The sequence below is a fragment of the Schistocerca gregaria genome, chromosome 11 (genome assembly GCF_023897955.1).
Source record: "Schistocerca gregaria isolate iqSchGreg1 chromosome 11, iqSchGreg1.2, whole genome shotgun sequence".
Lineage (NCBI taxonomy): Eukaryota > Metazoa > Arthropoda > Insecta > Orthoptera > Acrididae > Schistocerca > Schistocerca gregaria.
The window spans coordinates 62,715,471-62,741,411 of record NC_064930.1 but is presented as its reverse complement, the minus strand read 5'-3'; the positions used below and the strand labels follow the sequence as shown (position 1 = coordinate 62,741,411).

At 43.9% G+C, this 25,941-nt stretch overlaps 1 protein-coding gene across 1 annotated transcript in view; it reads right to left on the bottom strand.

Moving 5' to 3' along the window:
- The window catches only part of LOC126295504 (insulin-like growth factor 2 mRNA-binding protein 1), a 717,023-nt gene that overhangs the window by 430,010 nt on the left and 261,072 nt on the right, over positions 1 to 25,941 (bottom strand). The window contains 1 exon segment of the mRNA XM_049988083.1: positions 16,443 to 16,496. Within this exon segment, the coding sequence (XP_049844040.1) occupies positions 16,443 to 16,496 (54 nt within the window).

Genomic DNA, 25,941 nt, shown 5'->3' with positions numbered 1-25,941 from the left:
TAGGAATACTCTTCTGAGTTTAGACACTTCCGCTGGCCACCAAACTCCCCAGACATGGACACTACTGGGCATATCTGGGATGCCTTCTGAAGTGTCGTTCAGAAGAGGTCTCCACCCCTCGTTATCTTATGGATTTATGGGAATCCCTGTGGATTCATGGTGTCAGTTCCCTCTAGCACTGCTTCAGACATGTCGAGTCCATGGCACGTCGTGTTGCGGGACTTATGCGTGCCATACACGATATTAAGCAGGTGTACCAGTTTCTTTGGCTCTTCGGTGTATATGGCCAACATCTGACTGCTATCAATCGCAAGGGCGTTTGTAAACTATGGATTTCTTCAGTCCTAGATCATCTTTAACCGAACCAAGGGGCACTCTAAATTTGGTTTGTGGACGAAACACACCTCCTAATATTATATCTTCTTAAAAATCTGCGTTTCTTTGAAGATACAGCCCCCAGCATATCGTATTAATGCAATCGATCTACATACGGTTTATGCGGGTTCTGGCCAAAGTCCAGAACCAAAGCACGACGACTCTGTTCGTAAGTGAAGCGATTCTGCTTGAACAAAAACTTTAAGTGCTCTAGAACTAATTTCAAGATTTCACCGTGCGCGGTCTTCTTAACTACGACCACAGGATTCGCGTGCGTTTGCATGGTGGATAATTACTCATCGCACACAGGTAATGTATTTTCAAAGATAGGACCCATTAAAAATGTGTAATATTAGAAATGTGTTTCGACCACTAGCTAAGAATACAGCGGCCTCGGCAGAGTTAAAGATGTTCTAGGACTAAGGAAGCCGGTCATTCAGAAACTTGCCATTCTGGGAAACCGATTATTGGCCCGGCAATTCGCACTGTTCACGACAGATGTACTGAGCACGACAGATACACACCTGACATATCTAAGAGGATGGAGAACCATATAACCGAGGAAGACAGAAAAGATGTACGATGAGGCACAGACAATTGCTGTGAACTTCTGTGACTTTATCGGAGACCACACGGCAACTGTATTTTTTTTAATTTTTTTCTGTTTGTGGTTCGTGAAGTTCCGCCAGACGTACAGATAGCCTTGGTACAGACAGCCATCACAAACCTCTTCTATCTGATGTGAAAGATAAATGACACAGCTTCAGTGTAATTCACACTGTTCACGACAGATGTGTTGAGCGCTATCGCCACAAACGACTACTACAGCGTGCGAATTATGCGTTGGTGGGGCACTAACCGAGGGATACAGCTGCAGTAGCGTCCTGCTTGACGCAGTAACGTCGTCGAAATATCTGGGCGTAACGCTGCGAAGCGATATGAAATAGGACGAGCATCTGACCATCGTGGTAGGAAGGCGAATGTTGGGAGGATTGTATGAAAGGTTGGTTCATCTGTAAAGGAGACCGCATATAGGATCAGTTTCATACATCATGGTTGCAAAATACTAACCTGAATTCTGCATAGAAGGATGGAAATACTCCTAGAAGCCGATCTAAGTGAAAATCAGTTTTGGTTCCGGAGAAATATGGGTGCACCCGAGGCAATACTGACCCTACGACTATCTTAGAAGATTGGTTAGTGAGAGGCAAACCTACGTTTATAGCGTCTGTAGACTTAGAGAAAGCTTTCAAAAATGTCGACTGGAATGGACTCTTTGAAATTCTGATGATAGCAGGGTAAAATACAGGGAACGAAAGGCTATTTACTAATTGTACAGAAACCAGATGGCAGTTATGAGGGTCGAGGAGAATGAAAGGGAAGTAGTGGTTGATACAGGAGTGTGACAGGGTTTTAGCCTGTACCGGACGTTATTTAGTCTGTATACAGACCAAACAGTATAGGAAACAAAGTTTAGTGTAGGAATTAAAGTTAAAGGAGAAGGAATAAAAACGTTGAGGTTTCCTGATGATGTTGTAATACTGTCAGAGAGAGGAAAGGGCTTGGGAGGAGCAGTTGAATGTAAAGGACAGAGTCCACAACATCCGTCAGTCCCACCTGATTCGTGTCCCACACCGCACAGCAGTACTCCAGAATAGGGCGGACAAGCGTGGTGTAAGCAGTCTCTTCGGTAGACCTGTTGCACCTTCTAAGTGTTCTGCCAATGAGTCGCAGTCTTTGGTTTGCTCTGCCCACAACATTAGCTATGTAATCGTTCCAATTTAGGTTATTTGTAATTGTAGCCCCTAAGTATTTAGTTGAATTTACAGCGTTCAGGTTTGTGTGACTTATCGCGTAATCGAAATTTAGCGGATTTCTTTTAGTACTCTTGTGAATAACTTTACGATTTTCTTTACTCAGGGTCAATTGCCACTTTTCGCACCACACAGATATCTTATCTAAATCATTTTGCAATTTCTTTTGGTCATCTGATGACTTTACAAGACGGTAAATGACAGCATCATTTGCAAATAATCTAAGAAGGCTACTCAGATTGTCTTCTATGTCGTTAACATAGATCAGGAACAGAGGGCCTCAAACACTTCCTTGGGGAAAGCCGCATATTACTTCTGTTTTAATCGATGACTTTCCGTCTATTACCACGAACTGTGACCTTTCTGGCAGGAAATCACGAGTCCAGTCGCAAAACTGAGGCGATATTCCATAGGCACGCACTTTGAGTAGAAGACACTTGTGAGGAACGGTGTCGAAAGCCTTTTGGAAACAGAAAAATACGGAATCAATCTGACATTCCCTGTTGATAGCACTAATTACTTCATGAGTAAACGGAGCTAGTTGTGTTTCACAAGAACGATATTTCCTGAATCCGTGCTGACTATGTGTCAATAAATCGTACAGTAAGCAGATCCAGAAGGATGTAGATCGTAGCAGTTATTCGGAGATGAAGAGGCTTGCACAGGACAGAGTCGCATGGAGAGCTGCATCAAACCAATCTTCGGACTGAAAACTACAACAGCATCTCAATGTCGGAACTGAAGTATCAACCGTTCAAAGCAGTTCTATGCAACTCGCAAAAATTCTAGACAAAATAGTCTCTGAAGTTTTCCGAGCATATTTAATACCCAAAAGGAAGCCCATTTATGCGATGGACCACGTGACTCTGAGGTAGAATGTTTCCCTGCCATGTGGGCAGCCTAAGTTCACTAGCTGTAAATTTTTCAAAAAAATGTATGTGAAATCTTAAGGGACTTAACTGCTAAGGTCATCATTCCCTAAGCTTACACGCTACTTAACCTAAATTATCCTAAGGACAAACACACACACCCATGCCCGAGGGAGGACTCGAACCTCCGCCGGGACCATGTAAATTTTTAAACAAAGGTGTATTATCCTTCGAACTTTTTCGTGTAGTGCAAGGTATATAAACATAAAAAACTGTATTTTTTTCTAATTTAAAGAATCTTTTATAAAAAATCGTCAATTACGAATTTGTATTTGTAATGAAAAGTGGATTTTTTGTATAACATGTAATTAGAAAAAAAGAACACGTGCCGTTTTCACAAATATGACGATTAGATATGTGTTAATTAGCACATATTTGATGAATTTTATATTTGCATAACGTATGTATTCGAAGTAGACAATATTTTCAAATTACCACAGATATAAGAGAAGCATAGGGAAAATAAAAAAAACGTAGGATTAATTTTCATAGATTTAGAAAAATAATATAATATTGTCCCGAGAAAACTACTTTGGAGAGCATTACCTGTGACGAACATGAAGCGCCCTTTAATTAAAGGAATACCAGAAATATTTAAAGATAACATATTGCAGTAAAGCTGCAAGGTACTGGGAGATGAAGCAGCTTGCACAGGATAGAGTAGCATGGAGAGCTGCATCAAACCAGTCTCAGGACTGAAGACAACAACAACAACAACATATTGCAAGTGAAAACTGGTAGTGCACGCTCACATTATTTAGAACAAGAAAGGGTCTGTTACAAGGTTGCCATGTCACCAACATTATTTAAAATGTATACAGACGTGTCTTAAGACATGGTCTCGCAAATGCAATGGAATGGGGCTAGAAATTATAGATGGTTTTATTTACAACACCTATTGCTTGCTGATGATCAAGTCAGGGAGGATGCAAATTATATATGAAGCCAGTTAGTTAGTAATGGTATATAGAAACTGGGAACAGCACATTAATTATTAGAAAACAGAACACCTCACTAATGTTACAGATGACTTATTCATAGAGGGAAAGAAAAGTAAGAAGGTCTATACTTTCTGTTATTTGGAATCCATTTTAGAGCTGGAGGGAAAACCAGGTAGAAATTAGTAAAAGAATTAGCAGTGGAAGAAAGGTCATTGGGACGCTCAACAAAATCTTAAGGAGGTAGAAATGCATTAAACCGAACTAAAAGAATTATATATAAATCGATACTAGAGAGTTTAGTTCTGTATGGAGTGGACACTTGGACTACTAATCTGAAACACGTAAAAAAACTGCAGGTAGTAGAGACGGACTTGCAGAGATGATCAGCAAAAATTTCTAGAAGAGACAAAATAAGGACCGACGAAATAATAAAGAGAATGGAAGTTAAGACAAAGAATACATGACGCGATGGATAGAAGGAAGTTGCAATGGTACGGGCATGTAAGAAGAATAGAGGAATCCAGAATACCGAAAATGATCCTGGAATGGGAACCGAAGGGAAAGAGGAGAAGAGGTCGCCCTATGACCATCCGGCTCCAAAATGTATGATTCACAATGAGAAGACTTGGCGCAGAGGAAGAAGATACACAAGATCGAAACATCTGGAGGAACATCCTGAGGTGTAATAATTTCCGTGTATTTTTTGCTTGGAGGAAACCTTTGAATACAGGAGAATATCAATAAATAAAAAAATTATTCGAAGAAAACGACAAAAAAATGAACAAAACCAGACTCGAACTGGCAAGGTGATTTCCTTCCATCTTCATGTGTTTTACGTGTCACGGAAATGCTACTAGAACCTGCACCTCTGTTTTAAAGTTTACATCGGCCCGAAATCGAACCCAAGCTCTCTACGTGGCACGCGAGCATCCTACCACAAAGCCATCCAACTTAAGCGTATTACACTGAGGTGACTAAAAGCCCTGGAATAGCGATTACACATACACAGATAGCGGTAGCATCGCCTACACAAGGTATGAAAGAGCAGTGCATTGGCGGAGCTGTAATTTGTACTCAGTTGGTTCACGCGAAAAGGTTTCCGATGTCATTATGGCTGCACGGCGAAATTTAACAGACTCTGAATGCGGAATAGTAGTTGGAGACAGACTCGGGTGACATTCCGCTTTGTCAGTATTACGAGATTCTACGTGTCAAGAGTGTGCTGAGAGCACCACATTTCAGGTATTATCTCTCATCATCATGGATAATGCAATGGCCGACTGCCTTCACTTAACGACCGAGAGCAGCGGTGTTTGCGTGAGTGCTGACAGACAAGCAACACTTCTTGAAATGACGGTAGAAATGAATGTGGAACTTACGAGGAGCGTATCCGTTAGTACAGTGGGACGTAATTTTGTGCTAATGGGCAGCAGGCGAGCGTCGCGAGTGCCTTTGCTAACAGCAGGACATCGCCTGCAGCGCCTCTCCTGGACTCGTATCGGTTGCGCCCTACGCAACTGAAAAATGGTGGCCTGGTAAGAACTGATCGATGGGTTCGAGTGTGGCGCAGATCCCTCGAAGCCATGGACCCAGGTTGTCAACACTATGCTAGTTGTTAGTGGCTTCCATAATGCTGTGGGCTGTGTTAACATGTAATGGACAGGGTCCTGTAATCCAAGTGAACACATCATTGACTGGAAGTGTTATGTGCGGCTACTTGCAGACCGTTTACAGCTATTCATGGACTTCATGTTCGCAAACAACGACGGAATTTTTATGGATGACAATGCCCCGTGTCGCCGGGGCACGATTGTTCGCGATTGGTTTCAAGAACATTCTGGGCAATTCGAGCGAAAGATTTGGCCACCTAGATCCCCCGACACGAATCCCTTCGAACATTTATGGGATATAATCGAGAGCTAAGTTCGTGCACAAAATCCTTGACTAGTAACACTTTCGCAGTTATGAGGAGCTGTATAGGCAGCATGGCTCATTATTTCTGCAATGGATTTCCAACGCTTTGTTGAGTTCATGCCATATCGAGTTACCGTACTATGCGAGGCAAAAGAAGGGCCGACACGGTATTAGGAGATGTCCCATGACTTTTGTCACCTCAGTGTAAACACGATCGATAAGCTTCAAAGTCGGTTTTCTCGAGCATTTTTGAGAGTTCCATCTAACTGTTTTGGAAACTGATATTTAAATTCTGAAGTTCGCGTACCATAAATATAAAAATATTACAAAAATCCGATTGTCGTCCAGCCTCCTGTAGAATGACCTCCACACCGTCCAGTTTCGTTAATGACAGGTGTGAGGGTTTCTAGACGGAGAGAGAAACGAGGCACAGCTTATCTCACGCAGAGCAATCCTTAAATTATTCCTTGCTTGCAGCATAGAGAGGTCTTGTTATGACCTCAGCCTTGGGCCTGCTGGAAGGTGCCCAGGTACACACATCAAACAAAGTTTTGCGTCATCTCGGTTCCGAGAGTTCCGAAACCTGTACAGAAAACTGGAATAGGGATCAACATAGACATCATTCCGCCCTTACTATTGCTCACGGAAACCACACATTGCATGTTGTCCCACCATACAGCGAGACCTTCAGAGGTGTTGGTCCAGATTGCTGCACACACCGGTACCTGTAATACAAAGTAACACATCCTCTTGCATTGATGCATTCGTCGTGGCATACTATCGACAAGTTCATCAAGGCACCGTTGGTCCAGATTGTCCCACTCCTCAATGGTGATTCGGCGTAGATCCCTCAGGGTGGTTGGTGGATCACGTCATCCCTATATAGAGCACTTTTCAATATATCCCAGGCATGTTCGATAGGATTCCATTCTAGTCGAGCGATGTCGTTATCCTGAGGGAAGTCATTCACAAGATGGGCACGATGGAGCGCGAATTGTCGTCTACGAAGACGAATGCTTCGCCAATATGCTGCCGACACGGTTGCACTGTCGGTCAGAGGATGGAATTCACGTATCCTACAGCCGTTACGGCTCCTTCCATGACCACCAGCGGCGTACGTCGGACCCACATAATGCCACCCCAAAACATCAGGGAACCTCCACCTTGCTGCACTCGATGGAGTGCAGCAAGCCTAACCGGGTTGCGTCCAAACACGACTCCGACGATTGTCTGGTTGAAGGCATATGCGCCACTGATCGGTGGAGAGAACGTGATACCAATCCTGAGCGGTCCATTCACCGTGTTCTTGGGCCCATCTGTACCACACTGCACGGTGTCGTAGTTGCAACGATGGACCTCGCAGTGGACGTCGAGTGTGAACTTGCACATCATGCAGCTTATTGCGCGCAGTTTGAGTCGTAACACGACATCCTTTGTCTGCACTGGAAGCATTATTCAACATGGTTGCGTTGCTTTCAGGGGTCGTCCCAGCCATAATCCGTACATAACGGTCATCCACTGCATTAGTAGCCCTCGGGCGGCCTGAGCAAAGCAAGTCATCGACACTTCCTGTCTCTCTGTATCTCGTCCATGTCCGAACAACGTCGCTTTGCTTCACTCGAGACTGCTGGACATTTCCCTTATTGAGAGCCGTTCCTGGCACAAAATAACAATGTAGGATCCCAATTCCAAAGAAAGCAGTTCCTAACAGGTGAGAACACGAGCCGTGTACATCCTACGTGGTGGAATGACTGAAACAGATCGGCTATCGGACCACCTCCGTCTAATAGGCGCTGCTCATGCATTGTTGTTTACATTTTATGGAGGGTTTGGCTCAAATGGCTCTGAGCACTATGGGACTAGGTCATCAGTCCCCTAGAACTTAGAACTACTTAAACCTGACTAACCTAAGGACATCACACACATCCATGCCCGTGGCAGGATTCGAACCTGCGACCCTAGCGATTGCGCGGTTCCAGACTGACGCGCCCAGAACCGCTCGGCCACCCCGGCCATCTATGGCGGATTTAGTGACATCTCTGAACAGAGGGACTGTGTCTGTGATACAATATCCACAGCCGAAGTCTATCTTCAGTAGTTCTCGGAACTGGGGTGATGCAAAACTTTTTTTTGTGTGTGTAATTTTTGGGTTTCCTGACGAGCACAATTTGTTCTCTTCGCGTTGACTGATCATCAGTTAATACGACGGGAAAGTTTACGCGGTGACAGGGTGGAGAGTAGTTTGCAGGGGTCCAGCAACCGAGAAGCGGTGCAGCGTAACGGAATTGGGCGATGTGCTGTTGCAGAGCGCGCGGGAAACAAAGCGCAGACCGCCTGCAAAGGACCCCCGAAAACTGGTCCGCGCCGCACGCAGCTCAACGAATTACCAAATTGTGGCCCACCTGGCCTCCGAACAAAACCGACTAGTTGGGCCGTTAAGGGAGCAGCTTCACATCCTGTCAGCTCATTGTCCGACAGAGCAACTTCCGAACATAATACGTTGCTGTGGCATACCTAGAAGAATGTAATGATTGCACTTCCAAAGAAGGTGGGGGCTGACAGGTGTGAACTTCACCGCACTATCGACTTAATAAGTCATGCTTACAAAATACTAAGTAACTGCAGCAGAAGGGAAACGCGGGCAGAAACCGAACTAGGAGAAAATCAGTTTGGATTTCAGAGAATGTGGGAATGAAAGAGAACAGATTGAAAAAAAAAAATTAAACGTACGTTTATGGCATTTGCAGGTTTTATGCATTTATTGGCTTCAGAAAATAATCTTTACTGGACATGATTGTAATTTATTAATTTTATTGATTGCGACGGTACTTCCTGCTAAAGTTGTCACCAATCTTCTGATCTGTAATTACAACGAAACTTTCATGTAACAAAATACACTAAAGCGGCAAATACAGAGGTATGTAAACAGGCTGAACACGGCGTTGCGGTCGGCAACGCCTGTATAAGACAAGTGTCTGGCGCCGTTGTTAAATCGGTTGCTGCAGCTACAATGGTAGGTTATCATGATTTAAGTGAGTTTGAACGCGGTGTTATAGTCGGCGCACGAGAGATGAGGCAGGTAACGATGAAGTGGGCATTTTCCCGTACGAACATTTCACGAGTGTACCGTGAATATCAGTAATCGGGTAAAACATCCAATCTCCGACATCGCTGCGGCCGGAAAAGATCTTGCAAGAACGGGACCAACGACGACTGCAAAGAATCGTTCAACGTGACAGAATGGTAGCCCTTCCGCAAATTGCTGCAGATTGCTATGCTGGGCCATCAACAAGTGTCAGCGTGCTAGCCATTCAACGAAACATCACTTGATGACTGCACGACACAAAGCTTTACGCCTCGCCTGGCCCCGTCAACACCGACATTGGACTGTTGATGGCTGCAAACATGTCTGGTCGGACGAGTCTCGTTTCAAGTTGTATCGAGCGGATGGGCGTGTACGGGTATGGAGACAACCTCATGAATCCGTGGATCCTGCATGTCAGCAGGGGACTGTTCAAGATGGTGAAGGCTCTGTAATGGTGTGGGGCGTGTGCAGTTGGAATGATATGGGATCCCTGATACGTCTAGATATGACAATGACAAGTGACACATGCGTAAGCATCCTGTCTCATCACCTGCGGCCGGTGATCATGTCCATTCTGCATCCTAACAATTCCAGCAGGACAATGCGACACCCCACATGCTCGCTTCCCGCGCCCGGGTTCGATTCCCGGCGGGGTCAGGGATTTTCTCTGCCTCGTGATCACTGGGTGTTGTGTGATGTCCTTAGGTTGGTTAGGTTTAAGTACTAAGGGGACTGATGATCATAGCTGTTACGTCCCATAGTGCTCAGAGCCATTTTTGAAGTGCTACAGAGTGGCTGCAGGAACATCCTTCTGAGTTTAAACACTTCCGATGGATATGAACATTATTGACCATATCCGGGATGCCTTGCAACACAGAGAGATCTCCACCCCCTCGTTCCCTTAAGAATTTATGGACAGCCTTGCACGATCCATGGAGTCGATTCCCTCCAGCACTCCTTCAGACATTCCGTTGTGCTGAGGCACTTCTACGTTCTCGCGGGGGCCCTAACGATATTAGGCAGGTGTACCAGCTTCTTTGGCTCTTCAGTGCATGATGTGGTACAAAGAACCGAAACAATAGTCTCACAACGTAAATACACTCCGTAATGAAATTAAGGAACCACTTTTCCGAAACTCGTAATTGTCTCGCTTAGTGACGGATAAGAAATTCGACACAAAGGTTCCTACAACTTCTCTCTTCAAAGGTGCAAAAGCGTGGCGCCTGCGACGTCGGCCTAGGGCTCAGAGACGCTTTAAACAGCAACCTCTCGATTCATCGGAGAAAAAAGTCACAGCTCAGAAGTTCGTGTAATGTGGAAAGTAGGTCAATGATTTCACATTGGTACCAAGTTTCACCACAATTCTGCCCAACGCCACTGTGGATGTGTCAGATGATGACGAGATCGTCACACGTCTTCTTACACACAGTTCACTCCTTCTTTTGTCGCCTTTCTGATGGAGGTCAGAAAAGCAACACCCTGGTTTCAAGTCTAGCGGTTTTTTTATCAGTGGCCGAGGGACACATTTCAGACACTCAGCGGCTCAGAATCGTCAATAACAGGGGGAGGCACGAAGGGCATCAATCAAACCGTCCCTCCTGTTAGGACGTTGATTTCCAAAAAAGTTTTCCGTAGAATACGACAGTTTGCAGTGAATGAACAACAGGATGACGTTCTCGACAACACTGTAGACACCCACTGGACGATTCAACCTTACTCTAAGGACACCGTCGCCCTGCAACATCAATGAAACCACTAGGGATCGTTCAAAACCATTCGACGAAATTTAAACGTAATCGGAAGCAGCAAAGTGGTTTCATGTTTTTTCAACGCTTCCGTTTAGAGCCCTCTTGTGGTGACGTCACGTGGGGACGGAGGGGTGCTAGATATTCACGTGCGTGCATAAAATGGCCAAAGGTCCCCTAACACCCCCAGTTCGACAACACCCTCGCTTCCATCCACCCGCTTTTGTTGAATACTTTAAAAGAGTCGCTGTCAGAAACTTAAAAAAAAATGGCTCTGAGCACTATGGGACTTAACTTCTGAGGTCATGAGTTCCCTAGAACTTAGAACTAATTAAACCTAACTAACCTAATGACATAACACACATCCATGCCCGAGACAGGATTCGAACCTGCGATCGTAGCGGTCGCGCGGTTCCGGACTGTAGTGCGTAGAACCGCTTGGCCACTGCGGCCGGCTCGGAAACTTCAACACCAGTTTAGTTTCGCGACTTTTCAAGCGCATGAGGGTAGGCAAAACCCATCAGGGGATTCCAAATAGCTAAACATGCTGGTGCTAGAGCAGCCGCGACACTAAATACACTATATGATCAAAAGTATCCGGACACCTGGCTGATAAGTTTGTAGCGCCCTCCACCGGTAATGGTGAAATTTAGTATGGTACTGGACCACATTTAGCCTCGATGACAGCTTCCACTCTCGCAGGCTTACGTTCATTCAGGTGCTGAAAGGTTTCTTGGGGAATGGCAGTCCATTCTTCGCGGAGTGCTGCACTGAGGAGAGGCATCGATGTTGGTTGGTGAGGCCTGGAACGACGTCGGCGTTCCGTACCATCCCAAAGGTGTTCTGCAGGGTTCAGGTGCGGACTCTGTGCAGTGCACTCCATTACAGGGGTGTCATTGTCGTGTAACCACTCCGCCACAGGCCGTGCATTATGAACAGGTGCTCGATCGTGTTGAAAGATGGGATAGCCATCCAATTGCTCTTCAACAGTGGCAAGCAAGAAGGTGCTTGAATCATCGACGTAGGCCTGTGCTGTGATAGTACCACGCAAAACAACAATGAGTGATACCCCATCTATGAAACCACGACCACACTATAACACCATCGCATCCGAATTTTCCTGTTGGCACCACACACACTGGCAGATGACGTTCACGGGGCATTCACCATACCCACACCCTGCCATCAGATTGCCATCAGATTGCCATCGTCACTCCATACAACATTTTTCCATTGTTCAGTAGTGCAATGTTTATGCTCCTTACACAAAGCGAGGCGTCGTTTGGCATATAACGGTGTAATGTGTGGCTTACGAACAGCCATTCGACCGTGAAATCCAAGTTTTTTCACCTCCGGCGTAACTGTCATAGTATTTGCAGTGGATACTGATGCAGTATGGAATTCCTGTGTGATGGTCTGGATAGATTCTGCCTATTACACCTTACGATCCTCTTCAACTGCCGGCGGTCTCTGTCAGCCAACAGACGAGGTCGGCCTCTACGCTTTTGTGTTGTACGTGTCTCTTCACTATCACATCGGAAACAGTAGACCTAGGGATGTTTAGGAGTGTGGAAATCTCGCGGACAGACGTATGACATAAGTGACACCCAATCACCTGACCACGTTCGAAGTCCGTGAGTTCCGCGGAGCGCCCCATTTTGCTCTCTCAAAATGTTAAATGACAACTGAGGTCGCTGATATGGAGTACCTGGCACTAGGTGGCATCACAATGCACCTGATATGAAAAACGTATGTGTCCGGATATTTTGATCACATAGTGTAGGTGTCAATGCTACCGACAGGTTCATCTTCGAAGTGCTGAACAAACGTGTGTGGGTGGCACATATGGTGCTACTGAAAAGGCAGCCTTAGAGGGACCTTTTGGAGCTTTACAGACACACATTATAACGTTGCAGCCCCCCCTGAACATGGCATAGGACGGCGCGAAACAGAAGCGCCGGAAAAGCATAAAACCTCCTTGCTACTTCGGAACACGTTCAAATTTCGTCGAATGGTTTTGAACGGTCCCTACTGGTTCCACCATGTATGTTGTTGTTGTTGTTGTTGTCTTCAGTTCTGAGACTGGTTTGATGCAGCTCTCCATGCTACTCTGTCCTGTGCTAACTTCTTCATCTCTCAGTACCTACTGCAGCCTACATCCATCTGAATCTGCTTAGTGTACTCATCTCTTGGTCTCACTCTACGATTTTTACCCTCCACGCTGCCCTCCAATGCTAAATTTGTGATCCCTTGATGCCTCAAAACATGTCCTACCAACCGATCCCTTCTCCTAGTCAAGTTGTGCCACAAACTTCTCTTCTCCCCAATCCTATTAAATACCTCCTCATTAGTTACGTAATCTATCCACCTTATCTTCAGCATTCTTCTGTAGCACCACATTTCAAAAGCTTCTATTCTCTTCTTGTCCAAACTAGTTATCGTCCATGTTTCACTTCCATACATGGCTACACTCCAAACAAATACTTTCAGAAACGACTTCCTGATACATAAATCTATATTCGATGTTAACAAATTTCTCTTCTTCAGAAACGCTTTCCTTGCCATTGCCAGTCTACATTTTATATCCCCTCTACTTCGACCATCATCAGTTATTTTACTTCCTAAATAGCAAAACTCCTTTACTACTTTAAGTGTCTTATTTCCTAATCTAATTCCCTCACCATCACCTGATTTAATTGGACTACATTGCAATTATCCTCGTTTTGCTTTTGTTGATGTTCATCTTATATCCTCCTTTCAAGACACTGTCCATTCCGTTCAACTGCTCTTCCAGGTCCTTTGCTGTCTCTGACAGAATTACAATGTCATCGGCGAACCTCAAAGTTTTTCCTTCTTCTCCATGAATTTTAATACCTACTCCGAATTTTTCTTTTGTTTCCTTTACTGCTTGCTCAATATACAGATTGAATAACATCGGGGAGAGGCTACAACCCTGTCTCACTCCTTTCCCAACCACTGCTTCCCTTTCATGCCCCTCGACTCTTATGACTGCCATCTGGTTTCTGTACAAATTGTAAATAGCCTTTCGCTCCCTGTGTTTTACCCCTGCCACCTTCAGAATTTGAAAGAGATTATTCCAGTCAACATTGTCAAGAGCTTTTTCCAAGTCTACAAATGCTAGAAACGTAGGTTTGCCTTTCCTTAGTCTTTCTTCTAAGATTAGTGGTAAGGTCAGTATTGCCTTACGGGTTCCAACATTTCAACGGAATCCAAACTAATCCTCCCGAGAAAGACAACTGGCGTTCTACGGATCGGAGCGTGGAATGTCAGATCCCTTAATCGGGCAGGTAGGTTAGAAAATTTAAAAAGGAAATGGATAGGTTAAAGTTAGATATAGTGGGAATTAGTGAAGTTTGGTGGCAGGAGGAACAAGACTTCTGGTCAGGTGACTACAGGGTTATAAACACAAAATCAAATAGGGGTAATGCAGGAGTAGGTTTAATAATGAATAAAAAAATAGGAGTGCGGGTAAGCTACTACAAACAGCATAGTGAACGCATTATTGTGGCCAAGATAGATACGAAGCCTACGCCTACTACAGTAGTACAAGTTTATATGCCATCTAGCTCTGCAGATGATGAAGAAATTGATGAAATGTATGATGAGATAAAAGAAATTATTCAGTTAGTGAAGGGAGACGAAAATTTAACAGTCATGGGTGACTGGAAATCGTCAGCAGGAAAAGGGAGAGAAGGAAACATAGTGGGTGAATATGGTTTGGGGCTAAGAAATGAAAGAGGAAGCCGTCTGGTAGAATTTTGCACAGAGCATAACTTAATCATAGCTAACACTTGGTTCAAGAATCACGAAAGAAGGTTGTACACATGGAAGAATCCTGTGTATACCGGAGCAAAAACTGAGGTCGCACTGCTCTCCAGAGCAGTCATAGCACCTTCAGTTTTGGTGTAGCCCCACGTTGTCCCGAGTGTGCAGTTGAATCGTCCACGGGGTGGCAAGCGTGTTAAACGCTGCGAAGAACGGAATTCTCTTGCACACCACACCATACCGCACTGTAAACCGCGAAATGTGTATAAATGCACGCCGGGATAAGGTGTGGTTTCACTGACGCCCTTAACGGTACCCATCGATACCTTCTCATGTCCATTCCGAGCGGCGGTGTTTCTGAAATGTTTCCCTCGACCACCCACAAGTAAACCGCGTGATTTTAGAGCTGGGAGTCGCGGTTCTGCTCCCCATCACAGAAGTGACAAAAGCAGGAGTGAATTGTGGGTAAGAGGGATGTGACGGCCTGTTAACGGTATGACACGTTCACGGTGTGAACGTGACATAAACCCACCTTAAAGTACACAGGAAATTCTCGAGCTTTTTTTTTTGCGTACGTCGACACCTTTCTGTTCGAAGCATCGTTCGGGCGAAGGGTAAGGTCGCAACGCGTCAGCCTTTAGCCTTTAGCAGCACTACAGAGGAAGGTTTGCTGCCACCTTTGAGCCAAATATGCGTCGCAATGCGAGACAGTTACGGCGTTTTTAAAAAAAGTGATCCTTTCATTTTCTTGCGCAATGTACGTACCAAACGATAAAACTTTTTTCCGTGTACATTGCTTATAAAACAAAGGTATGATACAAAATGCCAGTACAATAGTTCCACAACACGAATATACAGGGTGATTCAAAAAGAATACCACAACTTTAGGAATTTAAAACTCTGCAACGACAAAAGGCAGAGCTAAGCACTATCTGTCGGCGAATTAAGGGAGCTATAAAGTTTCATTTAGTTGTACATTTGTTCGCTTGAGGCGCTGTTGACTAGGCGTCAGCGTCAGTTGATGCTAAGATGGCGACCGCTCAACAGAAAGCTATTTGTGTTATTGAGTACGGCAGAAGTGAATCGACGACAGTTGTTCAGCGGGAAACAACTCAGTATGAACGTGACTCGCCTAAGGTGAACGTTTTCTGTGCCATTTCAGCCAATAAAGTTTTTGGTCCCTTTTTCTTCGAAGGTGCTACTGTAACTGGACTATAGTATCTGCAGACGTTAGAGAATTGGCTGTTCCCTCAGCTCGAACAAGAAGCACAACAATTCATATTTCAGCAGGATGGAGCGCCACCACATTGGCACTTACCTGTCCGTAACTACCTGAACGTCAACTACCCGAGGCGATGGATCGGCCGCCAGGCAGCCCGTGACAGAGCACTTCATCACTGGCCTCCAAGAAGCCCTCATCTTACCCTCTGCGATTTTTCCTTATGGGGGTATGTTAAGGATATGGTGTTTCGGCCACCTCTCCCAGCCACCATTCATGATTTGAAACGAGAAATAACAGCAGCTATCCAAACTGTTACACCTGATATGCTACAGAGAGTGTGGAACGAGTTGGAGTATCGGGTTGATATTGCTCGAGTGTCTGGAGGGGGCCATATTGAACATCTCTGAACTTGTTTTTGAGTGAAAAAAAACCTTTTTGAATACTCTTTGTAATGATGTATAACAGAAGGTTATATTATGTTTCTTTCATTAAATACACATTTTTAAAGTTGTGGTATTCTTTTTGAATCACCCTGCATAACACAGGATAAAAGAAATTTACGTGTACACTACTACATTGGCACTTCGTACCATATCATTTTTTCTTGTATAAAAGAAAGCTGACGACTCACCTCCATCCATTTCCGATCTGCTCAACTGGAGACTCTCCGGCTCCTGCAGATCCCCTGTAACACACACAACACCCAGTCACTCACACTATTTAATGACACATGGATCTTTATTATAAAGTTGATAACACAAGCCAACAAAAAAAAAAAATTTTTTGAATGTTTCCTGCACTTCATGAATCAATTCTTACTAATTTTGGGTCGAGGAAAACGCATATGAGAATGAAAAATTTTTCTTAGCTCTAGTTCCTGTGATTCGTAATAGATGGAAGTATTTTACATTAACCGATTAAGAGAAAAAGATACATTTTAATTATATATGCTAACGGCACTGAATGCGTATTTGAATTTTGTTAAATGGTAGTTACACTTTAAGAGTTCTAAATTGCCGAAATACCACGCAAATGTTTGGGTCTGTAGAGAATCATGTGGTGGCTACGTGAGATCGTAGCTTGCTTCCTGTAACGTAGTTCCGGAGCATTCCTACACATAGACCAACAGCAATTCGCATGAATTGCTTCATTCCAATGGCCCTAATATCTTTGTTCCATAACAGAAATGTTCAGATGGAATCTCTCTCCGTGTTCATCACGGACTGCTCCGCAACTAGGAGGGAAAAAGTCTAATTGGGAATGGAGAAAATGGATTTTAGGGAACATGTTGCATCCAAGGTTATGGTATTTTTTTTAGGAACACTGTCACCTACTGAGTGTAGTTATCATATCTCTTGATGCCTAAAAATGCACAAACAATTCCCTTGAAGGCTTCCCGAGCTCCTTCTTCTTTCCCCTCCAAAATTTTGTCAAATCAACGACCCTTTAAAAGTTCTCGCATTTGTGGCCCGATAAAAATACCTTCCTTAATTTTTGCATCACTTAATTTCGAATATTTCTCTCTTATGTACTGCAAAGTACCCAGGTTGATATGCAGGGGTGGAAGAAGAACATCTTTGGCGTCCACGAGAGGCTCGGCAACGACATCTTTCTCCCTAGAGTTAAGATTTCTCGCAGGCCAGTCTGCTTTTGCGGTTTCCCTACTGTCCCACATACATAAGAGGCAGAAATGGTTTGTTTATCCCAGTTGCATTCCTAAGACTATGGCAATGACTTTTGGATAACCACAGATTTTCCTTTTGTGTTCATGATATTTGATTGAGTCCAAGAAGGCTGTCATATACACTCCTGGAAATGGAAAAAAGAACACATTGACACCGGTGTGTCAGACCCACCATACTTGCTCCGGACACTGCGAGAGGGCTGTACAAGCAATGATCACACGCACGGCACTGCGGACACACCAGGAACCGCGGTGTTGGCCGTCGAATGGCGCTAGCTGCGCAGCATTTGTGCACCGCCGCCGTCAGTGTCAGCCAGTTTGCCGTGGCATACGGAGCTCCATCGCAGTCTTTAACACTGGTAGCATGCCGCGACAGCGTGGACGTGAACCGTATGTGCAGTTGACGGACTTTGAGCGAGGGCGTATAGTGGGCATGCGGGAGGCCGGGTGGACGTACCGCCGAATTGCTCAACACGTGGGGCGTGAGGTCTCCACAGTACATCGATGTTGTCGCCAGTGGTCGGCGGAAGGTGCACGTGCCCGTCGACCTGGGACCGGACCGCAGCGACGTACGGATGCACGCCAAGACCGTAGGATCCTACGCAGTGCCGTAGGGGACCGCACCGCCACTTCCCAGCAAATTAGGGACACTGTTGCTCCTGGGGTATCGGCGAGGACCATTCGCAACCGTCTCCATGAAGCTGGGCTACGGTCCCGCACACCGTTAGGCCGTCTTCCGCTCACGCCCCAACATCGTGCAGCCCGCCTCCAGTGGTGTCGCGACAGGCGTGAATGGAGGGACGAATGGAGACGTGTCGTCTTCATCGATGAGGCTCGCTTCTGCCTCGGTGCCAATGATGGTCGTATGCGTGTTTGGCGCCGTGCAGGCGAGCGCCACAATCAGGACTGCATACGACCGAGGCACACAGGGCCAACACCCGGCATCACGGTGTGGGGAGCGATCTCCTACACTGGCCGTACACCTCTGGTGATCGTCGAGGGGACACTGAATAGTGCACGGTACATCCAAACCGTCATCGAACCCATCGTTCTACCATTCCTAGATCGGCAAGGGAACTTGCTGTTCCAACAGGACCGTGCCACCCAACGTGCTGTAGAGGGTGTAAGTCAACTACCCTGGCCAGCAAGATCTCCGGATCTGTCCCCCATTGAGCATGTTTGGGACTGGATGAAGCGTCGTCTCACGCGGTCTGCACGTCCAGCACGAACGCTGGTCCAACTGAGGCGCCAGGTGGAAATGGCATGGCAAGCCGTTCCACAGGACTACATCCAGCATCTCTACGATCGTCTCCATGGGAGAATAGCAGCCTGCATTGCTGCGAAAGGTGGATATACACTGTAGTAGTGCCGACATTGTGCATGCTCTGTTGCCTGTGTCTATGTGCCTGTGGTTCTGCTACTAGGCACTTTTTTATTTTTTGTTTTATGTTTAATCTAGCATAATAAGGTGCGTTTAGAGCATGTTCTGTTCATGGTCAGGTGTTTATACATACAGAGAATTTCTCTGTAAGATAAAAAACTGACTGGTAGGAGAAATTACGAATAAATAATTATCCCCCACAGTCACAGTTCACAGACATACCCATTATGGCCGAAAATAATAAAGCTTGGAGGAGTGTTTGAATAGAATCTAAGGATCATGATTCACATTCTAAGATTAATGTCGCGGCAAACAACAAGTTTGTTTTTCTCCTCCACAAAGGAAAGCAGGTCCATGTGATGTTTTCTGTACTGTGACATCACGTTTGAGAACATTCCATTGCTGAAGTCGAGACCGAAGAATTTCTGTCTTCTCCTTTGACAGGTCAATGTCTCTAATGAGATCACTCAATTCCGCTGGACTCAATCTGTGCGGCTTATCACCTTTTCCCTCAAAATCAGGGTCACGGGATGTGGAAGGCTTGTTTGGTTCTTTTTCTCCTTATTGTTCCGCACTGTCTTCATTTTCTACTTCAAACACACAATTTTCGGGTCGAGTAGGAGCTGAATGCGGAATGTGTCGATTAGCAAATCGAAGATTCGGGTACTGAACTGTTCTTCTTTTCTTCCTAAACAATGCTGCCTTTACAGGTGGAATCAAGTAGAAATAGCAGTCATCAGCGTGGTTTGTAGATTCCCACCAAACCATAGGCACAGCAAAAGCCATAGATCCGTTTTCATTTTTCAGCCAATCTCGCAGTGTAACTGAACATGCGTTGGACATGTATGTGGAACCCAAGGCTGATTCTGGTCCTCTACTTTCATACCGAAATAATGCAGATAGGTATTCTTCACAAAAGGCGACAGACTGCGTTTCTGTGAGGAAAATTCTACTTCACCACAAATGTAACAAAAATTATTCACCTTATTTACACATTTCCGTGTCATTTTTACGAGTTTTGCACTACAAAAGCACTCTCAATCCAGAAATTATGCATTAATTATAGCAGATACTATGTGAAACAACAGCTTAAGAGCATATGTGTTTTGTTATTGGACAGGTGTGAAAGCTCCGAAAACAAAATTTTCCCAAAACTGAAAATGTTGACTATGAAAATGAAATGTCACTTTATCACCAAAGCAACAGCTAATCTGTTATTTTTACGGTGTTTCTTAACTCAGCTGATGGACACACATAATAATTAATTATTTTTGAAGAATTTTCATTGTTGGCTAGTGTAATCTGAAACAGCCACACGTACGGTTTAGAAAAGTTTACTTGAATCGTAACATTAGAGGTTTTGGATTTCTCATAAACCCAGTTTCAGATGGCTCTTGCAGATTTACTTGCTTTCATGCGGGATCCTCGTTTTACAGTCTTCATTAGTTTTGTGCAATGGGATAAACGAAAAAGTTTTTCTTCTTAATGCAATAATTTACCAACAGTCGTGTTATTTGTAGAAGTTTGTTTTATTTTATCAACTTCTATGTGCTACCAGTTTCGGCATTACATTGATGCCATTTTCATCTTCAGGCCCCTGTACAATGAGTGGAATAAATGTACAAATATAAAAAAGTATGAAAAAATATAGAACATACGTTAACAATTTACAGGTATCATGTTAACTATGTAAGTGGCTCAAGTATATTGTATATCATTAAAACTATATGTAACATTAGGGCACATATGCTTCTGCCTATGTCATGCTGTTGTTAATAGTTTTCCCTGTTTTAGTCAAATAACGCATGATATACGAACATATGTGTACGCTATTATTCATAAAACCGTAACACACTGTTGTAATAGGCCATGCAACACATCAGATGTACTGCGTACATTCGTATCTAGAATGAAATTTTCACTCTACAGCGGAGTGTGCGCTGATATGAAACTTCCTGGCAGATTAAAACTGTGTGCCCGCGAAAGGCAAAGGTCATGAGTTCGAGTTTCGGTCCGGCACACAGTTTTAATCTGGCAGGAAGTTTCATACATTCGTATGTTCAGTGGAAGAACTATTTTCTAATAAAAATTAACTAATATAAATAACAACAAAATTAATTAAAATACAAGAAAATGTGACAACCATGTCAGAATACATACTTGCTTATGTGTGGTCTAGGTCGTATTATGTGTAATAAACAGCTGCCGCAATATTAACCATAAAAAGCATAAAAGAGTTTGTCTTAAAACACAACTGCATTCTTGAAGTAAACCAATGCAACCGTACTATAAAAAACATCAAATACCTGGTCATCGTAGACACTTCATTAGGACCCTTGTGTAGGACAACCCCACATTGTGCTGAGTGCATTAATGCAATGCCAGTAGCTGCCTCATGTAGTCATGGTTACAAAGAAGTTTCTCAATTTCTGTATATCAAGAAATGTGTATCTCCCAACATATAAGTCCTATACAGTTATACAATCGATCCCATTTGGTATAATCTTGCATAATAATAACAAGAGCATTAGTTTTGTAGACCCTGAAGTCGTATTAGGCGCTATGCTTCATCGTTACGTCTTCGATAAGCGATGAAATTAATTTAAAGGAGGAAAAGAAAAAATTAAATTGTATACAATAAATACTAACATGACATTCTGCTGAATGGCCAAGAATTAAGCTCCCGTTACAAACTTCTAGGACTTGTACAGTGGAGTGACTACATAATATTATGAATAGGGGTCCATGTCTGCAAATGAACCGCTTCCGTTCTACGACGGTTTCTATCCAGTCATTTAACTCATCCACTAGACCTGAAGAAATTGTGTCGAACAAGAAACTAGTAGAGGGACTCCTTACACTATTTAAGGGCACTAGTTGGCTTTACTAGATATACAGGGAGCGATACCGCACAGTAAACCTAGTTTGGGTGCGGGCAGTGGCGGGACAGACCTAAGCTGTTTTAGCTCTCCTGTTAAAACCGTCCCGTAATTTGTCTTGTTCCCAGTGGCAGAACTGTAAACGACGTTCACAGTCGTCGCCATGAAATTCCTGGTGCGTAGAAATATGGTACGGGTGCAGTCGACGTTGATATAGCATTCTCAACACCGACGTTTTTCAGATTCCCGATTTTCGCGCAATTTGTCTCTACTGATGTGCGGATTAGCTGCGACAGCAGCTAAAACACCTACTTGGGCATCATCATTTGTTGCAGTTCGTGGTGAAACTTGCTGTTTCCTTAAATAACGTTAACTATCCGGCGTATGGTCCGGACACTTGGATGATGTCCTCCAGGATACCGAGCAGCATACATAGTACACGCCCGTTGGGCATGTTGATCACAATGCCCAGACATCAACACAATATCGACCTTTTCCGCAATTGGTAAACGGTCCATTTTAACACGGGTAATGTATCACAAAGCAAATTCCGTCCGCACTGGCGGAATGCTACGTGATACCACGTACTTATACGTTTGTGACTATTACAGCGCCAACTATCACAAGGCGAAAAAAGTGTTCCAACTAAAACATTTATATTTCTTTATGTACTACACGAATATGTAATAAAAATGGGGGTTCCTGTTTTAAAAAACGCAGTTGATATCCGTTTGACCTATGGTAGCGCCATCAAGCGGGCCGACCAGAGCGCTATCTGGTTTCCCCCTGCAAGTTAGAAGAGTTTCGTTATTTGTAGTTTTTTCGTTTGATGCTTATATTTCGCCCGATCAATATCATACACCCTGTATATGGTGAATCAAAAAGAGTCGTCTGATTTAAAAAAATCATAACTGTTATTTTATTTTAGATATGTACGTCAACAACGTCTTGTTGGAAAGAGCAACCTCTCGAGTTTTACGTGGTTCACGCTAGGGAGCAGCAATGTGCGCCCACTTCAGTCCTAGCAAAAATTGCGTCGGGACAACAGAGAGCGTTTTTCAGTCTACGTTTTGCGCAGTGAAGGCAGTAATAACTGTTCATCCTGACTTTCGTACTAGGTATGGTGGGCATTCCCCTACAGCACAGAGCATTAGACGATTGCATGAACAGTTCCGAGAAACAGTTTTTTTGTATAAAGCGAAATCGCCGGGCCGTCCCCGACTGTCTGACACAGACGTCGAACGCATCTGCCATAGTTTCACAAGGCGTCCGCAGGAATCCGTTCACCGTGCTGCTCGACAGCACTGCATCCCCCCGATGTCCGTCTGGCGTGTATTCCGTCATTTACACATGAAACAATACAAACTTCAGCTACTGCAAGCTCTTCGTGAATGTGGCAAATAACAATTTGTGAAGTTCTGTAATTCCGTTATTCGCAAGATGGAGGGTGACAGTTTTCTTTTTTTTGGCGAGGAGGCAACATTCCATTTAAATGGAAAGGGTGAACCGCCTTAATGTGAAAATATAGGATACGGAACAACCACGTGAAGTTGTACAAATTGAGAGGGACTCTCCAAGATTTAATGCGTTTTGTCCTGTTTCATGGGAAAATGTGTGTGGTCCTTTTTTCCGAGAACATTGTTACAGGAAGCACATATCTGAATATGCTTGAGAACTGTCTTTTTCCACAGTGAGAGACTGATTCGAACTACTACATTTTGCTATAGGATGGGGCGGGAATTTGTAAACCATGGTATTACTGTATGATGAACTGCCGCACTGGACCAAATAATACAGCCGTACATTACTGGCCACCAAGATCACCAGAACTGACTGTATTATTTATTGTGGTGGTTTATAAATGACTGTTTATGTGGCTCCCTTACCAACAACGATGAATGAACAGAGACATTGCATATTAGCACCTGTTGAGGCTTTAACTCAAGACATGCTCTCTGCAGTGTGGGAACAATTTGAATACCGCACTGACATATGCTGTGCATCTAAAGGGGAGCATATTGAAGACCTATGAAAGATATGAAAAAAAAATAGCTTTTTGAGTTTCCCGTTCATCAAAAAGCAAAATTCATTGTATATGTTTATTAGTTTCAGAAATATAGACGTGCCAAATCAAATGATTCTTCTCGATACACCCTTTATATATACATAATTCTTGATCATTAAGTAGAATGTCATATTAGTATTTATTATGTATAATTTAACACACACCAAACGCTAATATGGCATTCTATTGAATGGCCAAGAATTATGCAAGATACATTCGCAGTTCATTCCATAAGTCATGGCAACTACGGTATATGGTGTGTGTGGCATCACAGTTATTGCAGTAAATACATTCGAAAGCCCGCGGCAAACATTATCGAAATCAAGCGTCAGATTGCGACGGACCGCATCCGAGGTTGATTTGGTACCAGCGTCTGAAACATTCAATGACAGGCCGGCCGTGCCCCAAAATGGAGCTCAGTCCGGAACCGCGCGACTGCTACGGTTGCAGGTTCGAATCCTGCCTCGGGCATGGATGTGTGTGATGTCCTTAGGTTAGTTAGGTTTAAGTAGTTCTAAGTTCTAGGGGACTGATGACCACAGATGTTAAGTCCCATAGTGCTCAGAGCCATTTGGACCATTTGAACCCAAAATGGAATCTTCCCCACCCACCAGACCTCAGTCCACGCTACTTCGATCTCATTACACAACTGAGGAAACCACTGCGTGGTAGGCGCTTTGGAAACAGGGCGAATATCCTGACGACATTTCGGCAATGTCAGTGGCATTCAAAGCCTTACCTGTCGTCGGTAACGACGAGTATATGCACTGCGGGACTATTTTGAAGCACAATATTTGATTTTGACCGTGCGGTCAAAGGCGCTGCAGTCCTGGACTGTGCGGCTGGTCCCGGCGGAGATTCGAGTCCTCCCTCGGGCATGAGTGTGTGTGTCTGTCCTTAGGATAATTTAGGTTAAGTAGTGTGTAAGCTTAGGGACTGGTGACCCTAGCAGTTAAGTCCCATAAGGTTTCACACACATTTGAACATTTTTTTATTTTGATTTATTTATGTTCCATCTGTACTTATGCACAATAAATTCACACAGAATTCCAGTGCTTGTGTATCATTTCAATCCTCACCGTGGCCTGCTGTGCTGGAACCCTGTTTTATGGTGGCTTTCAGACACATACTTTCGTACCAGGTGCATGCACATCGTAGAATATTCGTGTTGTCGCACTATCGCAAGCTATACCATAGTTGCCATAACTTAAGGAATAAGTTTTAAACATGGCTGCGTAGTTAGCGACCGTTTACAAATTAAAGTTAATCAATTACAGCCTTTATCGCTTGATATTTATCTTATTCGTGGCCATGTCAATTTGAATATTTCATTTATGATGAACGCACTCAGTGTGGAAACCTAGTCAAAAGATTTAAATTTTGTGACCGAGGGTTGCAACTGCCATTACTTACGGAATGACCCTCGTATAAAATAAATGGTTTATAGCTGTGAAGTATACGAGTATAAATAGATCTTCTGTGCATTACATTGTGATCGGTTAAAGGAAGTGAACACCGAGACTGTGTACGTAACTAACTTGAGCACATTAAGATACTTTTTTGGTACAGTTACAGAACTGGATTTAATCATTGAATATAAAATACATTCTACATTATGAATAGTATTATGGTATATTTTATTGATTGGCCAGTTATAAAGTAACAGATAATAGGTTCTGTTTTAATGTATCTAACTAGGAATATCGCATAAAATTGTATTTTCTTCCTTTCTTATCTTCTGTCTTCTTCATTCTAAACCATATTTTTGTATTTCTTTTTCGAAATTAAACTTCAGGTAAAAAAATAAGTAAAAGACACAAAAACAAAACACGATCAACTATGACCCGACTCCACGGGCAACGGTGCGATCGGATGCGGGAACTGGTGTGGAGGTTCAGCCATTGTTGTTGTTGTGGTCTTCAGTCCTGAGACTGGTTTGATGCAGCTCTCCATGCTACTCTATCCTGTGCAAGCTTCTTCATCTCCCAGTACCTACTGCAGCCTACATCCTTCTGAATCTGCTTAGTGTATTCATCTTTTGGGTTCCCTCTACGATTTTTACCCTCCACGCTGCCCTCCAATGCTAAATTTGTGATCCCTTGATGCCTCAGAACATGTCCT